The sequence below is a fragment of the Mastigoproctus giganteus genome, chromosome 2 (assembly GCF_048544385.1).
Source record: "Mastigoproctus giganteus isolate SK-2022 chromosome 2, ASM4854438v1, whole genome shotgun sequence".
NCBI classification, from domain to species: Eukaryota; Metazoa; Arthropoda; class Arachnida; order Uropygi; family Thelyphonidae; genus Mastigoproctus; species Mastigoproctus giganteus.
The window spans coordinates 97209172-97231010 of NC_143576.1; the positions used below are offsets into that span (position 1 = coordinate 97209172).

The window sequence follows — 21839 nt, forward strand, 5'->3', positions numbered from 1 at the left end:
CACGTTTATTACACTTTATGGAATTTATATCAACCGTCATTATACCAATACATTTTTATATTCGCTACTCCTGTTGTTACATAAAATGTGCACACCCAAGTAACCGCATTCTCTTTCTCCAAATTTTTGACACCTTTCTGTTTACAAGTTTGCTCAAAGGATTTATGCAATACGTAGAGTCCGAGGCTCTGCTTTGTACTATTATTTATTTATTTTTTTTTTTGAGTGTTGTTATGCGTTCTCTAGAGGGCAGCACCGATTTACCGATGGCGACCACGGGTATTTCGTAGTAGCGTGTAGTGGAGTTAAGGTAGATTTCTACCTTTATGCGGTTTTTGCTTGAAGCTGTGTTAAAAATGTGGAGGAAGAGGATGCGTTTACGAAGCGGTTACTTAGGTGTGCACATTTTATGTAAAAACTTGAGTAGCGCATGTAAACATAAAAGTAGTTTTTAATTAGTATCATGTCATTTGGAACAGACTTCGACGTTGAAGAAGACGTGTGTGATCTTCCAGACTGGCAGTTGCCAATCGTTTTTACTAGTAAGAGACACATCGAAAAGATTGAAGGAAGCAAAACGGAGACAGAAGTATGGAGAGTAGAGAGGGTAAGGGTTTACTGGGTTCATGAATTTAGAGTATGTTTTAAGTTCTGAGAGAAGAATATATACATTTTTGAGTCGAACTTAATTTATTAGCCGATACCGTACTAATACACTACAAAACAAGACAGCATCAGGCAGTAGTAAAAGTCAGTTTGATAGTCAATTGACAGTGACTTTGCAAAGTAGTTCTAATATTCCAAAAACATGGCCAAAGAATCACGAATAATAAAAGTGAAAATTTCAGTTTCTGAATAACTAGTATCGGCTATACGAATAAGGAAGCCATGGCAGAGGCTTTTGTTGTAGCAGCAGAAAACGAACACAAAAAAAAAACAAAAAAAAACTTTTCTCTTACTGTGGTTATGTATCCTGTAAGCTTTTGAATTAAATTTCTCCAAGCTATTGGCTTCAATAGATTCAACGTATTCCAATGATTGGTAGCTAAATAAAAATTTCAACCAATTTAGGCTGTAAGTAATTTATGCCACGTAGTTCTAGCATTGCTTAATTTCAGTTTCATGACAATTTTCCCTTTTTTCATTTTGCTATATCCATGTGCCTTATAAACTCCAACTAGATCACATCTAAGGTATCTACTAATCAATCTGTGTAGCCTACATATTTGGATCTTTTGTCATGTGGGTATCCTGTTGATCTCATAAGGTGCATTACCATCTTTTTTAATTGTATAAGAAGTGTAGTGTCTTTTTGTAATCCTCTGACTGGTGTGCAGATTTCCTTCCAGCCAACAGAAGCATAAAGTATGCAGTTTTTTTAACTTTAAGTAATCCAGAAATAATTTGAAATTGGGTGCTTTTTGATGCCATCCTTCAATTTAAATCTGTTATGAATGCAATTGGGAATAATCAATTTTATGTTATTTCTAATAAAAAATAAAAATATAAAAAAGGTTTTAATTATTTTTCAAAATAAAACCTCTCTGCCATGCTTTTAGACATATTTTTAACATGTTAAAAAAAAAAAAAAAAAAGCTCTTATTTGGTCATTATATTTGCTGTCAGTGAGCAAAACCTGAAAGAAACAAAAATTGATGAAGCGCATATCAAGTGGTACATCTTGCAGGTGTCATTCAACATCTGAACCAAATAAATGTTGTTATTCATAGTTGCTGACATCATCCGGAAGCTAGTGCCCTTTAATAATTACAGTGCAGATGTAGGAATAATTTTAAATTCATGTTTTTCTGCACTTGTTAATTATATGCAAGAATAGGCTTATGAAAATGCTTGTTTTTTTATTTTTTATGGCCAAACTTTATATAGATTTATTTAAGTTATGAAAAAAATTTCTCTGCCGTATTCTCCCATGAGGCACTCCTGGACCCAACCTCCCCTATGTGCATTGCACATTTGCTTTCGGTAGAGATTCACTTTCGGGTACAGCTGCCCAAAATGGCGGCGAGGAGAGGTTGAGGAAAGCAGTGATTGTCGGGTTTGACTCCGCCCACTCACTGCATTCCCCCTCCTCTCCTCGCCCAGCGGATGTCAAGTGACACGCGGATGGCACATGGCACACAGCAACAAATATGGTGGCCAAAAACAAAAGGATAAATCCAATAAATTTAAAAGTTTAAGTTACAAAAATGCACATTTTTTTGTGATCACTAATTTTTGGTGGGGTCTGCCGCCCCCTAAACCCTGCTGTTTTTTTTTCTACAAAATTGAAACCGAAAAAGAAAAGGGGTAAAGGTAATTTAAGGGTAAATAGAACGAACGAAAAGGAACGGCAACTCAACATTTGGAAAAAACATAAATGCACGTTTTTCTATGCTATTTTACGAGCATTAACAATGAGAAAGGCTGAAAAGAAGAAAAAGAAAAGGTAATTTAAGGAGAAATTTTACGAAACAGAAACAAAAATGCACGTTTTTCTGTGCTATTTCTATGAAAAACAATCAGACTGAACTGAGACAAAGAAAAACCATTCACCTCATCGGTTGAGTGTCCTCATTCAATCCTCTGTTTCAGCCATATACACTAAGCTCACAGCTTTTAAAAATTCCATAGTTGAATTGGCATGTTAGTGTTTGCCTCTGTTTCCTGTGAAAAATACCTGTGACAAAGAAGATTTCACGGCAGCAAGCAACAGGCACCCGCACAAATCAAGAACTGACCAAAATGTGATTACGCAATCGTAATCAGCCAATCACAGAGCTGTGTTACTTTATTTTATTTTATTTTATTTTTTAAGGTAATTTAAGGAAACCCTAAATGTCACCCAGTGACCCACTGAGTGTCACTGGGTGACACTCAGTGGGTATCAGCCATGCCAGCTGTTTCCGTCTCTTAAGGAGATCACGTGACACTGGGCAGAGTCAGCACCCGTCAATCACAGCCGTATCGCTAGCAGTCGTAACGCTGTACCCGATACTGAATCTCGACCTTGCTTTCTACAGCAGAATAACCCTCTGCAGTTATTCTGCTAAATACTAAAAAACAATCAGTTTTTTAATATTTAGCAAAAGGATATTATGTCCCCTCATCCTCCTATGCTGTACAGAGAACTTTAGTCTGCTTGTAGTATTGTAACCCCCAAAATACCTTTCTTCCCATACCCTTTTTTAATTAAATCCCTCCACATCAGCCCTATAACATTGGACCATTTCTACCATAATTAATGATGGAGACAGTACACTGACAGGAAATCCTAAGTGCAATCTTCACATGAAAATGTATCTATTGGAATGAAATGTTTAACAAGATTTGTCACACCATCTCACCTTTTGCTAGTCTACTAAGTCCATGAATTTAAGGAATGACCTCTCTCCAAATGGTATGTTCCATCGATGGCCACGAGCTGTCCTGCCATGGAGCAGCTCCCTACAGATGTACTGATAGATGTTCCTGTGGCATATTGGATGTGCTGATGTTTCCTACAGACTGAGGCACAAACTAGCCTCTTTATGGTTTAGTTGCAGCCATAAAAAAAACGCTTATACTGGTATGGCACCCAATGCTATGATTCCTTTTTGCTTCAAAGGTAGTACTTATACGTATGTCTGCTATAATGTTCCTTATCAGAAACTTCATAATTTGGATTCACCCTTTATGATCTTTTGCTTAAAATCTCTCTATCCTGAGGCGCCTCCGTAGCCAGGTGGGAAGGAGCAGCAGTGCGTAGCATATGCTTCTTGATTAAACCGGGGTTCGAGCCCGTTACCGCCAAATATGGAGGATGCGGAAAGGTCAGGAAATGACCACCGCATATTCCCGGAGCAATATGGCCTTAGTTGCTAATGCTCCTAAAAACCAAATAACAACAACAACAACTCTCTATCCTGGTTTGTCACATCTATTTTCTCTATTGTTTTCCCAACTTCATTCATCATTTGAAACTCTGGGACTTCCTTTTCTTCAGTCTCAACTTTCCTAACTGTGAAGTGATTTTTCTTGGTAACTTTAATGTTCACAACTCCAGCTACCTTAACATCGCCTTGCAAAAATACCCAAAATTGTTGATGCTGGTCATTTTGATTGCTGTGCATAAAATAGACTTAAGTTGTGTTTTCAATTTTATTATAAGCAATAATATAAAGTAACCGGCAACATTTACCATAAGCACAACACATAGTGTTGTGCTTATGGTAAATGCATAAAAATAATATTACTAATAGCAAAAATTTGAACACAAAACATTTTTGACTAGGAAGTAAAGTTTAAAAATTAATTTGCACAATTAAGCAAATGACAGTTTTCTCAACAGTTCCTGTACACTTTCTGCATACATACTTTTTACACACAGTGCACATTTCTGTAGTTTTGTTTGTTTTGCATCACCTAATTTGGCATTGATGCCTTTTTAGAGGTTTGACATGGTCACTGTTGTTACTGGTTTGATCTGCTGCAGCAGCAGCTGCTGCTGCTTTATATATTCTTTTCTGAGTTCTTCAGCTAGATTCAATATAGAATCCTCTTCTCTTCATAACTTGCCATGTCACCTTTTTATAAACAATCCAAGTGTTGATTACTGCAAGATCTAATATATTATGAAAGATGAACCAGCCATCTATGAGCCTGCTTTTGTTGAATTTTTTTTAGCCATTTGGTCTGAAATATCAATCCTATACTTTTTGTTTTAATTTGTAATATAATACAATGTCACTTTTCTTGTACCATTACTTATTGCAGCACTTGTATGAAGTGTGCTGAAGATTGACATTTTTATTTGCTTTGTGCTGATAATCCATTATGGTGCAATCAAGTTTAAAAACTGAAGTGGAATATAATTCTGCCTTCTTTTTTTATGGAAGTTGAAACTTCTTTACAAGTATGATTCACATTTTCCACTATAGTAGTATTTTTTGGACTAATTTCTTTTCCAACTCAAAGCTGTTAAAGAATTTATTGGTGGTTACATTTCTACCTTGATTCAAAATTGGTTCCATTAGTTTTAGAATGACATATTCAGAAATGGTTGAATAGCTGGGTGCATGTCGTCTTTCCCCAAATAAGGGATGCCATTCAGTAAATATTTTGAAGTTGTGTCAGCTGCCAACCAAAACTTTATATAAAGTTTGTCTGGTTTGGCCACATACTAGGTGAATCGACATCTTTTTTTTTTTTTATGTAATCCCCAAACACGGGAGGTATTAGAACCTATAGTACTTAGTACCGTGCTTGGGTTGGAGGTTGAGAAGATGAAAGAAGATATTTGTTGACATTGGACTTGAACTTCTGTAGATTGTAATTTTCAGGAAATACGTATGAAGGAAGGTTGTTCCAGAAAACGGCAGTTGAATGAATAAACGAGGAAGATGAAAAGTTGGTTCTGTGAGTTTTAAGTTGTAGAGTAAATGGATGTTGGCTGGTAGCGGCACATGTTTGGACTGTTTTGAAAGAGAGAGCGGGAATTATAGAAGCCAATTCAGAAGAACAGTGCCCATAGAAGTATCTGTAGAAGAGGCATGCAGCAGAAACAGTGAGTGGAGAGACTCTGTTAGAGATGAATCATTAATTAACCTAACTGCCCTCTTCTGAATGGAATCAAGAAGCCTGAGAGAGGTTTTGGGGGCACTACCCCAGATGTGGGAACAATATTCCATGGCAGGGCGGATTTGCGATTTATACAGAGTGAGCAGCTGTTTGGAAGAAAAGTAACGCAGAGAGTGAAAGAGAAAACCAAGTTTTTTTAGATGCAGAGGAAGCAATATTTGTAATGTGCTTGTGCCCAAGAGAGATTAGAAGTCAGGGTAATCCCCAAAAGAGATATATCATTTTGCCTAGAAATCGGAGTGTCACTAAAGATAAGCATAGGAGCAGAAGAATCCTTTTTACGAGATATAAGATAAGACTGAGTTTTAGAAGGGTTGAAATCAACTAAGTCGTCTTTGCCCCACTGGAGAATTACCTGAAGATCGGCATTTAAGGAATTGGTAGCAGATTTTTGAGAAGTTGAAGCTGATTGAGTAGGGCAAGGTTTCTCAAAATGAAAGTGGAATGCAATGTGCTATCATCGGCAAAACTATGGATAGGATTTCCCTTCAGTGGAAGAAGGTCATTAATATACAAGAGGAAAAGAGTGGGGGAAAGAACTGAACCTTGGGGGACACCGGCATTAGCGGAGAAGTTAGAAGACAGAGAGCCATCTACCATCACCCTCAGTGAGCGATCAGAGAGAAAACTGGATAACCAATTACAAAAAAACAGTTGGTATACCATAAGATGGAAGCTTGTTTAGAAGACCTTTATGCCAAACACGATTGAAAGCCTTTGAGATGTCAAGAGCAACTACTTGGATTTCACCGGACCTTTCCATTGAATTAGTTCATAAATGAGTAACATCAGCCAGAATATCACCAATGGATTGACACTGACTGGAATTCATACTGGCGATCGTTGATCAGATGGAAGGTTTCTAGGTAGGTTAAGAGTTGGCGGTTAATTGATTTCTCCATTACTTTAGAAAGAGTAGAAGTAATTGCAATGGGACGATAATTGGATGGGAGGGATTTGTCACCCTTTTTAGGAACTGGCCGGATATGAACAAATTTCCAAGCAGAAGGAAAAACACCTTTGAAATAAGAAAGTGAAAAAAGGTGGCAAAAAATAGGAGTAAGTTCAAGAGCACAGGTTTTGAGAACAAATGGAGAAATACCATTGGGACTTGGAGCTTCCTTATTAGCATTAAGATTCGTCAAAATCCTTTTGACGGAATACAACAGGAGGCATTGAATGGAGTGTGTTGGGAATAGTGGGAGGTGTTTTACCAAGATCATTAATACGTGAGTTGGAAGAAAAATGGGATGCTAGCAGGTCATCTTTATCCTTGGCCGAAGTGACAACAGAACCATCTGGTTTTGACAGAGGTGTGGGCAGAGATGGGCAAAAGTTGTGGCCAATAGCTTTGGCAAGAGACCAGAATGTTCGGCTACCATTAGGCAAGAAGCAAGTTTTCTACTCTTAGCCTGTTCAAAATCTAGTTTGGACTGCTTAATAACTGCTTTACAATTGTTGCGAGCTTTGGTGTAGGCAGAAAATGAAACTGAAGAATTGGAAACAAGCCAATTACGATATGCAACGTTTCTTCTCTTGGTCAGCTTTAGCACATTTATTGGAAGACCAAAGTTTAGATGAAGGATGAGATTTTAGAGTGGAGTGTGGGATAAAGGATTCCATTCCTACAAGAATAATTTCACTGATGCGATCTGAGCAAATGTTGACATCAGAAGTTTTGAAACAGTAATCTGACTAAGGAAAAGAAATCTCGCAGGTCATCCCATTTTTTCATTCTTGTAATGCCAAACAATACAAGGTTGGGAATAGCCATGAGATAAAGGCTCCATTGGAGAAGAGACAATCAAAAACTTGTGATCTGAGGTGCCTAAAGGACCACTCACTTTGACCGTGTACTTAGAAGGGTTGTTTGTTGGAAGAAGATCAAGCGTGTTGGCTATATGGTTAGAATTGTCTGGTATTCTTGTAGGTATATGAACAATCTGTGCAAGGTCATTAGTAATTGCAAAAGCCTCAGTATCTCGACCAGCTGGGTCGGTGTGACTAGAAAATGGAAGTCAGATGGAGTTGTGAACATTAAAATCACCAAGGAAAATTATCTGACTGTTAGGAAAGTTGAACTGGAGAAAGTCAAGTTGCAAAGAGAGGAAGTCAAAGAGCTCCATGTGATTAGTGGAGTTGGGAGAACAGTAGAGACAACAGATGAATTTGACACAATGAGATAAAGAGATTTTAAGCATATTTATGAAGCTTTAGGAAATTTAACATTTCCTAGACTCTCCTTGCTTGAAGAACATATGTTGAATCTTTTGGACCACTTAATTTCAATGAGAGTTATTTGATGTAATATCATGAAAGAAATTGAGATCCTCCAATGCAGTTGACCACAAATTATCCAGTTCTAAATTTCTAGCCACCATATGCTCCTTGAGCTAAAAGCATTGGTCAATATGGGAGCATTGACATCAATGCTCCCATGTTGCTTATGGGTGTAGTGCAAACCATTTAAATACCATCATGGGATGCCAGAAACTTTTTGAATGTATTATATAATTTCAAATCCCGAAGTAAAATATTTCTAGCTGAGGTTAAATACTTATTGACCACTCCTCGTTTATATTGGGCCAACGTGCTTCATCCTTTCTTTCTAGTGTTAACACACAGAATTCTTTGCTACTTTTTTTTTTGTTCTCTTATCTAAAGACTTCTCATAATCTATCTTAATTTGCCTAATCCCCTTAGTAATTTCATTGTAGGTTGGTTTGTACTTGTAGGTCCCTGTGTTTCCTTATAATTTATAATTATCCGATGTATTTTCTTCTCCACCAATAGTTCCATCAGTCTATTTGACATCCACTTACATCTAAATCTCAAACAATCTCTTAGTTGGTGTAAAACTATCTTGGCATCTTGGTCCTATTCTTTTTCACAATGTATTTCTTTGACAGTAGTGTCATCAGCAGTAGCTAACTACTTTCTGTGGGTCTAGCTATCTCTGCTGTTGAGGATGTTGTTGTGTTGTCTGATGCTGAAGTGTGGGCTTTAGTGTTCTTCTCTGCGCTTGATGTGTCACTTGTTTCACTTCTTTTGGGGTATCAACTCGGTTCTTCAAGCCCTTGGATGTGCCTATCAGAATGCTAAATTTATGCTTAATCTCCTCACACCCATTGCATAATGAAAACATGCAAAGACATTCTCTTTGGCTATATTGTATCCTTCCAGAGAGGACAAGGCAAATAATTGACAAGTAGAGCACCATATAAAACCCTGATTCAGAAAAGAACTGCCATTGACAGTTCTGTCTCAAGCCAAAGCATTCCCACTGCTTTGAGGTTTTTTGTCTTTATCTAGTCAGCAGCATAATTGTAGTCCAAGTTTACTTCAATAATGCCACATGAAATTGAGACACACTGGTATAACAACACTACACTATTCTCAGATTGTGATGGTAGTATGTACTTCACTATTGATACTTTAAGCATTATATGATAGTTATATTATGAAACGTAACTGTGTCATGTAACTGACAATTATTGTGATACAGTTACATCATATTTGTGTTATTTTAAATTTAGTTTTTAGACTTGGTAAAAACTTCTAATGTAATTTATACTCCTATGGAATTACCGAGTAATAGTAGCTTTTATTTTGTTCTTATACCAGTTTGGTGAGGTGGTAGCAGATTCTTTCCCTGTTAATTTCCTATTGTTTTTTGCACAATTTCAAAGGCCAGTTAAGAAACAGTTAGTTACTATATTAGATAAACTTTTTTTTTTTTTTTTTTTTTTTATGGAAACCCCAAACACGAAAGGTATCAAAACCTATAGTACTTGGTACCGTGCATGGGCTGAAAGAGAAGTATTGGTGGGATGCCGGAAACTTTGCTCTAGAGAACATAACTGACTTACTAATGAATAACAAAAACAAATAATATTTATGAAATACAGAAGCCTGCTTAACAAGGTTTGCAATTCATTTTTATTTGTTGCTTGTGCAATTTTACACTGTTCATGCCCTCCTGAAAAAAAAAAAATCACATACAAGATTCCGTGAAGTTCTATTACTGCTATTTTCAAATCAAAATTTTACATTTCCATTAATTTTTCTTAGTTTTTGTTAAAAGTAGTTACATTACGCCTGAAGATTGTGAGTTTTCTGTGAAGTAAAGTTGTATAACTTAAAAGTTAATCCCTGAACACACATTTGTACAGACAGACAGACATAATATGCTACTACATATTGGAATATATTGCACTAGGTGCAATATATTGTAGGTAATTATGTCCCAATATGCCCTAATTAATATGGCCAAATATAAGAGGAAGGGGAAGGGTTTTGCTTTCGTTAAGGAGATTACAGTGGTACCAACTAATGTTGTTGCCAACGAAAAATTCTAAATGGAAAGCATTCAGGAAAATAATCATAGATGCAACTGGGCTTTTCATACCAACTAAGAAATATAGTTGAAAGCTTAGATATAAACTAGTCTGCAGTCAAATCACAAAGGTTAACCAAGCTAAGATGTCTCTGGCAAAGAATCCCAAGAAAAGCAACAAAGGCTACTACACATTACTATACACTACAAAACACTGTTGAAATAATGGCACCCAAAGTAACGGAACATTCGAGCCAACGGCACATTGAGATTGAATGTGTACCTGCAGTGCAGATGTCTTTCAGTGCCGAAAAAAAGAAAACGGCAAGTCACGTGATTACTGTATTTCTCTACGTTTGCTATTTTGAAAGTAAATTCTGTACTGATATTACTGATTATACTGCTGTTTTACATTTATTTTAAATTAAAAACCACTCACTATGGCTCCTAACGTTAATAAACCTCATACAGAGAAGGAAAGAAGAATAATATTAAAACTTAGTGACAAACTTGATATAATCCAAACTATTACATTAGGTTTTTTTTTTTTTTTTTTTAGGAGCATTAGCAACTAAGGCCATATTGCTCCGGAATATGCGGTGGTCATTCCTGACCTTTTCGCATCCTCCGTATTTGGTGGTGATGGGCTCGAACCCCGGGTCACTCAGAAAGTTAATTCATATACCTATGTGTATTGTGTCTGTAAATTGCGTGTGTTCTCTTGTCAATTTACCTGTTTTGCTAGACAAAAGACCCCAATTTTTTGGGGAAAAACCTTGCTATCTATGCCTGAGACCGAATAACTCAGCCACGGAGTTGAAAAAAGCCCATAAAAGTTCTTTGCGTCATTGACGGGATTCGAACCCGAATCTTTTCTACTCAGTGTGGGGAGGACAGTGACGCAACCCATGCAGACTAAACTTGATATAATAAAGAAAATAGAACGAGGCATAATAGGAGTGTATTAATGGCAGAATATAAAACTGGATCATCAACATCATTGATTTTGATGTGCAGTTCATAAATTTGCATTCTTAATCACTCTCTTTCTTATTTAGCCTCATTATTTCTGCATTAAATATATTAAAAAGAAAACTTTCTAGATGATGGAAAAATCAAAATAACTGCACCATGAATCCCCGAAGGTGCCGTTATTCTGAAAGTCTACTGTATTAACATACACCGATTACAAACATGTCATATGAAGTACCGGAAGAAAAAAGTGGCTGTTCGTTTGGCAGGAGTACAAAACCAATAAATTGTTCCAAATTAAAAATGATCACAAGCTGTGGCCATCAAACCTGAGAGGGAATAGGAAGGAAGAAGTTGTACTTTCTAGATTGCAGATTGGGCATACCCACCTAACTCACAGTTACCTACTCACACTGAACGATCCTCCACTGTGCAGCAACTACCAAACTCAACTCACAGTAAAACATCTTATTCTTGATTGCCCATTATACGTTGATTAGAAGAAAGTTGTTTATGAAAGTTGATTAAAAGAAAGTTGTTCTTCTAATCAACTTACTTTACAGAAAATTCTCAGAGACCGACCAGATGTAAATGATCTCTTTACCTTCCTGAGAACAATAAACAAATTCCATCTAATCTAAATCCACCTGTTTATCAAACTTGTACCAAATATTGTAATGGGTGCATTATGGCCTTAGTAGCCCTTGCACCAGTAAATCAAACCAACAAGAACAAGAACAACAACAACTGTATTAACAGCAGAAGGAATGGGCTGAATCACTGTTGATGATACTGCTCAAGTTTCTCGCAAGTGAATAAGTATTTTGCATCTACATTCACACACGAGAAATTGTTTAGGGAGAAGGATGCCAGAAGTTTATCAATCTCTAACAGGGAGCTAAATGATTTTGTAATAACCGAGAGGACAGTGGAAGAGAAATTGAAATTAAACATAAAAAGGCACATGGGGTGGATGAGATCTATCCAGTTTTATTAAGGGAGGCAGCAAAGGAAGTAAGCAAACCCTTTGCCATAATTATGAGTGCATCCTCCTTGGATTCAGGAGAGGTCCCTATTGATTGGAGATGTTCAAATTTATTCCCTATTTACAAAGGGGAATCAGAAGGTGATAGGTACAAATACAGACATGTTAGCTTAACTTGTTTTCCAGAGAAAATAATGCAGGACCCTCTAGACAGGAGTGCAATTATACTTCAATCACAACATGGCTTTATTAAGGGGAAAATCTGGTCTGATGAATTTGACTGGATACTATGGTTCCGCGACGAGGGAACTGAATTCAAAATATAATTTTGATATCATTTACTTGGATTTCAGGAAAGCTTTTGATACTGTTGCACGTAAAAGACTGCTGTACAAATTGGAAAAGTGTGGCATTAAGGGAAAGTTACTGCTATGGTTAAATGGATGCTTGATGCAGTATTAGGGTCAGTGCCACCATTTGGCATACAGCAGTCTCCTATTCTCGTTTTAGTTTTCCCAGTGCTTACATCATATCAGACTGACTGTACATTGTGCTTGCTACCAACATTATCTGGATGTGTCGCTTTAGATTTTGAACCAAGAATTTTTTTAACAAAGAGCATAATCCCCCCTTGCTCCATCTTACCCATCTTTTGTGTACATGTTGTACTCATTGTATTCAAATTCCATACTCTTATTCTCAAGTGGCACCAATTTCCCTTATCCTTATTATGTCTGCATTTGATGACTTAACCAGTACAAGCACCCCTTGACTTACATACTTAAATGTTTTTTTTTCATGTACGTAAGTCCATTTTGCTCGTGAGATTAACTTTAGCCCCCCCCACATCCCTGGCAGATGTACCCTGATCCTATTCTACCTGTCCTTTTTATATTCCCCATTTTGGTAACTGTAGGCACCGGCAATTGCTACTTCCTGTGAACCAGAGATCTCTGGTATTAATGTTGTTGTTGTCTGTTACTCAGCCATGGGCTCTAGCTTTGACCTGAGCAGCTGAATGCTTGAGGGATCCCTCTCTTTTATTCCTTTGAGAGCATCAACCCTGTTCTTCAAGCATGCATATAAGTCCAGCAGAACACCGAATTTCCATTTGACCTGCACATATTATTTATAACACACAATAATGTCCAGTTCAAGGTAGATTTGCAATGAAGTATCAAGCAGAGAAAAGTATAAAATGGCGATATATTGTAATAAAATCGTAAGAGCACTTTCAGAGCATTTTCAGTTTTGTTCAGTGTCGTGTGAAGTGCACAATGTCTTCTCGTAAACATTTAACTTTAAAAGATAAAGTCGAACTCATTAATGCGTATGATCGGCAAAAAAATATTGTTCGCAATCTCGCTGCAAAATTCAAAATCGGGAAGACGCAGGTAAGCGACATCCTAAAGAAAAAAAATGAAATGCTCAAACAATTTTGGCAACACGTAAATGATCCGGTTCAAAAATTATTCCTGAAAACTGTTGGACTTCAAATTGACAATGTTACGTATGAGTGGGTTTGGGCGCCTCCGTAGCCAGGTGGGAAGGAGCAGCAGTGCGTAGCACATGCTTCTTGATTAGACCGAGGTTCGAGCCCGTCACCACCAAATACGGAGTATGCGGAAAGGTCAAGGAATGACCACCGCATATCCTGGAGCAATATGGCCTTAGTTGCTAATGCTCCTAAAAACCAAATAACAAACAATGAGTGGTTTTGTCATGCACGTGCTAAAAAAATTCTCATTAATGGGCCTATTATTAGGAAAAAGGCTTTGGAGGTTGTGAAATCTATGGGAGTAAATGAGTTCAAAGCTTCTGTGGGATGGCTAGACAAGTTCAAAACTCGGCATAAAATTTCTTGGAAAACCGTAAGTGGTGAAGGTGGATCTGTTGATTATGGGGTTGTAACAGAGTGGACCGTCAAATTGGAAGATTTATGTCGTGATTTTGAAGCTAAGGATATTTACAACTGTGACGAAACAGGGTTGTTTTTTAAAGCTCTTCCTGAAAAAACAATGAATCTAAAAAACGAAAAGTGCCAGGGCGGAAAAATTTCTAAGGAACGCTTGACTGTACTATTGCGTACAAATATGCTGGGAGACTTTGAACAACCTCTTGTTATAGGAAAACCACAAAATCCTCGTTGTTTCAAGGGCATAAAGTTGAATCTTTTGAATGTTGACTGGAAGTCTAATAAAAAAGCGTGGATGACACGAGATATCATGAGCGAATGAATAAGTCACTTTAACCAAAACATGATTCGTCAAAACAGAAAAATTATTCTTTTCATGGATAATGCTGCATCTCACCTGCACATTGAATTGTCCAACATTCAAATCATTTTTCTGCCACCAAACACATCTGCAGAGTGTCAGCCCTTGGATCAAGGGATAATAAAGAATTTTAAACTTCACTACAGAAAACGTGTTTTAAGACATCTCATTGCAAACATGAACAATGTAACATGTGCGAGTGACCTTGCAAAGAAACTCAGCATCCTAGATGCGATTCAGTGGATTTCCTCTTCAGTAAATGCAATTAGAAAACAAACTGTCGTGAACTGTTTTGTAAAGTCTGGCTTCTCAAATGCAAAAATTGAAGTTGTGAACAGCAATGTGGAGCACCAAGAAGAACAAGAACTTCAACATCTATTGATAATGTACTATACTTCCACTACAAATGACCCTGGCTACAAAGATATAGACTCGAACCTCACTACAGAAGATGGTGCTCTAGATATCAATGACATTATCATCGATATTTTTCAAGAAGTTCCTCAATGAGGATGAAGAAATAGAAGGAGGTCATTCTGTCGAAGAACATATTAACGACGAACCACCGATGAAAATAGAAGAAGCGCTCATACAAATCAATCGTTTAAAAATGTTTTTCACCGCTGAAGAAGATACTGAAGGACTTTCGATGGTTTCTTCACTCCAAACAAATGTTGAACTTCAACATCTATTGATAATGTACGATACTACTTCCACTACAAGTGACCCTGGCTACAAAGATATAGACTCAAACCTCACTACAGAAGATGGTGCTCTAGATATCAATGACATTATCATCGATATTTTTCAAGAAGTTCCTCAATGAGGATGAAGAAATGGAAGGAGGTCATTCTGTCGAAGAACATATTAACGACGAACCACCGATGAAAATAGAAGCGCTCATACACATCAATCGTTTAAAAATGTTTTTCACCACTGAAGAAGATACTGAAGGACTTTCGATGAACTTATAAAGTTCCAAACAAATATTGAAAACAAAATTATCAGCCGGAAGAAGGTGCAGAAGAAAATAAGTGATTACTGTATGTATTTTTCTTAAGATAAAGTCATAATATGCATAGCACAATCGTATGTATATTATTTATAAAAATATTGTGCAAAATCTGTATATTATTTACAAAAATATTGTGCAAAATCTGTATATAATTTAATTTAATTTTACATTAAACGTTTAACGATTTTTCTTTATCTCTTGTGTATGTAATTGTATATTATTTACAAAAATATTGTTCAAAATCTGTATATATTTTAATTTAATTTTACATTAAACGTTTAACAATTTTTCTTTCTTTCTTTTTTTTTTTCTCCCTCAGACTTCTTGTTAGCGGACACTTCTCTCTAACGGACAAATTTTCGTTCCCCATGGCTGTCCGTTAAAGGGAAGTTTCACTGTATATCATTGTTATATCAACACTATAATTGATACTATGTTTATATAGTTATAGTGATACTATAAGAATGGCAGCTCTATCATACTATAGCTTACTTATATTGATTTTTGACAACTTTTGATTTTTTTATAGCAATTTTGAAAGCCAGATAAAGAACAAATTAACAAACTTTATCAGAGAAACTCAGTACTTACCAGCACAATCTGATAACCTTCAATAATGGCATGCCCACTTATCTACATCTACCTACAGCATCTATTTCAGCTGTTGATTTCTCTCTCTCTATGCTCAGCAACCATGTATCCTCTACTTGAATTGACTATTCGTAGCAATCCACTGGGTGACCATTACCCAGTGATATGTTGTATTGATACAAGCAGTCCCCACTTTTTCAACCGAACTGTCAAATGGAACTTTTTCAAAGCAAAATGGGATATATACAAGCAACTAGCAATACTGGAAGAAAAACAAGTCCAACAAACATCCATAAACTTGACTGTAGAATATATATGTAACCAAATATAATGGACTCCCGCTTTATGATATTAATCCGTTCCAGAGACACCATCGTATCGTGAAAATATTGTAATGTGAACCCAGTAACACATATTTTCGTAATTCGTTTCAAGACCTCTGTAGTTGAAATTTTTACTATATAACTAAGTTATTAATCTTTCTAAAAGGCGATTTTTTATAATGGAAATTGTGCATATTGATTAATAAATTGATTAAAATTGATTAATTGATTAATATATTGATTAAAGCACAACACAATCACTTCAACTAAAGGATGCAAAAACAAAGCACATGGCCAACTTTTACAAATGCTGCTATTGGCTAAGAGGAAGTACCACGTTATCCATTCGGAGACAATCGTAAGCCCATCGTAAAGTTAAATAAGTAGGTGCCATTTAACATGATTACCGGTTGGTAGAATCAGCCCTTTATAGAATCAAATTTCGAAAAACTAATTGAAATCATTAAAATGCACTACACTTTCAACGTTATCATGTTTGTTTATAAGAATCAATTTTGAATACCTCTGTAATATTTTTCTAAAGCACATTTCTGAAGGTCATCACTACCATAAAACAATAAAAACAATAGGCAGTTTCTGATTTATTGGGTTTTTCTGTTAGTGCAATTATACATTACTACCCTTTCTGTTATAAATGGGTACTAAACTTGATCTTACTGCATTTGCAATAATACCAATACCAATTTTATGTTCATAATAACATAAAATTCTGTGGGTTTTATGTTATTATGGTGAAATGTGTTTCTCCTTCACTGAAATCTTCAGTCATATAAAAAACAAACTTTTAGAATCTTCTCTTCGTTTCTGTTTTTTTAAACTTTGTAAACTCCATATCTCACTTTCACATGTCCTTTGTTATTGATTGCTTATCTTTTTTACTGTTTTAAATTTTACAAACTAAACAAAAAAAAAATCTCAGTGAACAAAAATATCAGTTAGTTAGTATGTACATATTACACTGAAAGGACAGAATTCATGGGATACCTGATTCTTGGGCAACGCAGTGCTGTCACCCTTCTCGTTCTGGAATGAACCCACCTCTTGGCAGGTATATAGGTACGCTGCATTCACGTGTCGTGAGTTAACACTTTGAAAGAGGGGTGATAGTGGGTGCCTGATGCATGGATCACTCTATCATGGAGGTGGTACAGAAATTGCACTACCCCATTCGACAGTATCAAGAGTGTATCGGGAATACGTCATTTCCAGAATAACATCTCATCGTGGACAGCCCATGGTTGGAGAAAGGTGGTGAATGAATGTGGCCCTTCGACATCTGTCTTGCATTGTTTCAGCCAACTGGAGAGTGACAATGGCAGAAATCACTACTGACTTCAACGAGGAGACAGAAACGTCTCCACCAAGACCATCAGGCGATCATTAGCTGAAATAGGTTATGGGAGCTGCCGACTCACCAGAGTCCCATTGCTAACACCATGGCACAGGACTCTACACCTCAACTGGGTGAAAGAACATCTGCATGGACCTTGGATGATTGGAGACAGGTCTCCTGGTTTGATGAGTCCATTTTCCAGTTATTTTGAGTGGACAGGAGGGTACGTATTTGGTGGAAACCACATGAAGCTATGCATCCGTCATATCCACAAGGAACTGTTCAGGCAGTGGTAATGGTCTGGGGCGTGTTCAACTGGCGTACTTTGGGACCTCTGGTATGTCTAGATGCATCTCTGAATGGTCCAGGTTATGTGTCGATCCTTGCAGACCATCTGCATCCTTAGATGGTCATTGTGCACTCACAGGGCAGTGGACTCTTCCAGCAGGACAGTGCACCTCCCCACAGAGCCACGGTGACTAGATTTTGATTCAAAGAGTATTCCGCAGATTTTACCACCACGGAATGACCTCCCCGTTTGCTGGACATGAACCCTGTGGAGCATCTTTGGGATGATGTGGAAAGGTCTGTTCGAGCTTTGGATCCTCTGCCCAGGAATGCAATAGAATTATTGGACAGCGGTGCAGCATGCATGGATGGAAATACCTGTGGAACGCTTTCGTGAACAATTGGACTCAATGTCTTGCCGTGACTGCCCTTATCCGGGTGAAAGGTGGGACTACCTGTTATTAGGTAGCTATCCCATGATTTCTGTCCACTCAGTGTACAGTATTAATTAAGCTATGTATGTAAGTGTAAATTTATGTTTATTTTGCTAATCTGTGGAAAATATTTTTCTGATTTTCACGTATCATTTAATTTTAATTGGTAAGGTAAGAAAGTGTAAATTTGCGCTTTATATCTTTGCTTTTATAGCCTGTGGATAATATTCCTTTTATTTTCACTTATTAGAACCCCCCCATTTTATTGAATTAAAATTCAATTTGCAAATGTGATCCCAATGACTGGTGCTTACTACATATCGTATAGTGAATGGTATTTTATTATGGAGAGTCCACTGTAAAGTGATTTGATCGTACATTGAACCAATTGTAAAGTGGAGGTCCACTGTACTGTAGGCAGTAGACAAAGTGATTCCAAAACAATCCAAAAAATATTGCTCACAATTGTGGATTCCAAAACAATCAAAAAAAATTTATGCTCAAAATTGTGGTGGAATAATGAATACAGTGCAGCTAAAAAAGAGAACAGAGCATGGAACATTTTCAGGAAGTTTCCAAAAGCTGCAAATCTCATCCACTTTAAACAGGCTTGGACAAAAGCAAAACATATTAGGCAGACTAGCAAAAGGGAAGTGTGGATTCCTCTTCACAATTGCAAGAACTACAAAAATGCAAAAAATGATATTGGCCAAAATACAACAAACTCAAAACACCCACACACACTCAAATAGTTGTCATGTTAAATAGTTGTCATGTTAATAGTTGTCATGTTAAAAAACTGGAGGAGATTATTAATACATTAGGCAAATTGTCTATGAAAATTTTATCTATGACATCTTTACCCACCTCATTTTCAGGCGCACAAACTGAGAAACATTTCATCAAATTCAAATCAGCATCTAGTGCTGCATACAATCTCCCCTTCACAATGTCAGAATTGCACCATGCTCTAGCCAACATCAAACTCAGTGCAGCAGGACCAGATGGAATATATTATATCATGGTAGCACAACTTACTGAAGTAGCCTTTAAGATACTGTTACTTTTCTACAACAGATTATTCAAAGAAAATACTTTCCTGTACAAAGGGTATTATGCTTATGTTTTGGCATTTCCAAAACCAGGAAAAGCCCCTACAAATCTGCTATATTATCGTGGACAGCCTGTTGCACTCATCAACTGTACGTAAGGTTGTGGAAAAAATTATCAATGCCCTTAACCTGGTTTCTAGTTCAAAATAACCTCCTTAACCCAGTTTAATACAATTTCCATGAAGGCAGATCCTCTCTTGACCTATTGATCAGGGCAGAAATAAACATCCATGATGCCTTTGTGTGAAAAGAACACTTTGTTATGGTTCTCTTTGACATAGAAAAGCTTAGCTTTGAGATATGGTATAATGTGAAACCTATATGCTCTACGACTATGCAGACACCTGCCACAGTGTCTGAAACTTCCTGCATCACTGCTCATTTCAAGTTAGTCCACAACCAATTATCTTCAAATTTTATCCAGGAAGGAGGAGTCCACAAGGTTCAGTTCCAACCTATTTAACATAATAATGAATTCAACACAGGACCTACCTACCACAAATAGTGTCCACTCCCTTGTATGCTGATGACTTCAGTATCTCCTGCCATTCCCCTAATATGCAAATCATAGAAAAATAGTTGCAAAGTGCCATCAAGAAAGTTGTTAAATGGTCCCAAAACAATAGTTTTTACGCCTCAAAAGTGTTGGGATACACTTTTGTACGAAGCTTAGCCTACATATAGTAAATCAAATTATCCAAGTGGTTCCTAGTGTCCACTGCCTTGGTGTTTTTGACCAAAAATTTACCTTCCTTGAACATATAAAAGCACCCTGGATTACTTGTCTTAAAACCATCTTAAGAGTACTCTCTGGCAGAACATGGGGAGCCAAACGTGACAGTTCTGCATTTGTACCGTGCATTAATAGTGTCACATCTAGACTATGGCTTTGCATTCTACAGCTGTGCTAGACCGAGTGCTTTATAATGGCTTGATCCCTTACACCACAGTTCTCTTCGTCACACACTAGGGTTATACCATACATTTCCAGTTCAGAGCTTGTATGCTGAAGCAGATGAAACCTCGTTGCATCTATGCAGACAAATGCTTTTGTCAAACTATGTAAACACTCAAAGGGCAACTGAATAACCCTATTCAGAATTGACTTTTCTCGTCCAAATGGGAAAACCTTTACATAGATTACCCACCTACAAATCCATCAACAGCCTTTGCTCACTGCTGTTTGCCTTGTGATGACCTTGGTAAGATACAGCCTACTGCCTCTTGTACAGTGTCACCATGGATATATCATATACCACTGTGCAACTTTTCATTCACAGCGTGGGGAAAACACATTGTATCCCAACAGAATATACTGCAAATTCATGCCCCATTGAGAACCCAGCATATACAATACATGCCAATCTATATAGATGGATCTAAAACTGACACTCATGTTGGTGCAGCAGCATTATTTCCTAGCATTATCATAGCCAAGAAACTCCTTGTTGAATGTAGAAGTTATACTGTAGTATTCTGTACTATCCTTAGCCTTAAATTTCACATTCTCAACAAACCTATTGCACAGTGTTATTTATACAGACTCCAAACTATACAGCAGAATACAAATAATGATAATCCCTTACTCATACAGATTTGGAATACCGTGAACAAGTAAAATAAGAACAAACAAGTTCTCTTTTGTTGGATTCTCAGACACATTAGAATTGCAGGAAATGAACGTGCTGACCTAGCTGCCAAAACTGCTACAGATTCTATAGACCAATCCTTTAGTATACCAGTCTCAGATTACAAGTTAATTATAAAGAAGCAATGTCTTGAATAATGGCAACACATTTGGCAAAGTCTTTGGTAACACGCTACTTGGTATAAAGAAAGTTCTCAAACTGTTAATTTTCACAAATTTCACAGTACTCTTCTACTATTGACATATTTAATATATCATATTTTGAGGTAAAGTCCATTAACTGATATTATAATCCTTCAATTGTAATATTTGGCATAAATCTTTTAAGCAGGTTTACTAGCGATTTGAGACTCTTCAAAGGTAACAGTCCAGTTTTAATCATATCAAAATTTTTTGGGTCCAATGCAAAAATATCTGCAAATAAATGACCTGCTTCTGTAAATCGTACCAATGGGACAAAATTTGCCCAGTCTGGCCATGAAATTTCCTGTGCCTCTGCCCACCAAGGGCCCAAGCAAAAGGCCAATAAATATATAATTCACAAATTAAGCTTTTACTTTACATTATTCTTACATTTAGGATAAAATGCTGTTTAAAAAGATATCCTATTTGGGGGAATTTGAGGGCATTGACGAACACAACTTTTGGTCGTAGTGCACTGATTAACTCCACCTTGTATTGTGTGTGGGTATATGTTTGTGTGTTCACAGGCCAATTTGCAAGTTTTGGGCAATAAACCAAAAACTGCTGTCTTAACTTATAAAGCTGTCTATAAAAAAAATAAAAAAAAGATAAGCAGCTTTTGATCACAATTCTTAAAGTTGATTTCTACTACCATTACATAAAGCCCATATGTGTTTTTGTCCTCTTTATCTATCAACAATTCCCC

The 21839-nt window shown here is 36.8% G+C and overlaps 1 protein-coding gene across 2 annotated transcripts in view; it reads left to right on the forward strand.

The window, feature by feature from the left end:
• The first annotated feature begins 276 nt into the window (after positions 1–276).
• raptor (regulatory associated protein of MTOR complex 1) overlaps positions 277–21839 on the forward strand; it is a 638589-nt gene continuing 617026 nt past the window's right edge. For both annotated transcript variants that reach the window (XM_090389485.1, XM_090389491.1), the window contains exon 1: positions 277–607. In XM_090389485.1, the coding sequence (XP_090245611.1) occupies positions 464–607 (144 nt within the window). In that variant the 5' untranslated portion in view covers positions 277–463. The remainder of the gene's footprint in view (positions 608–21839) is intronic.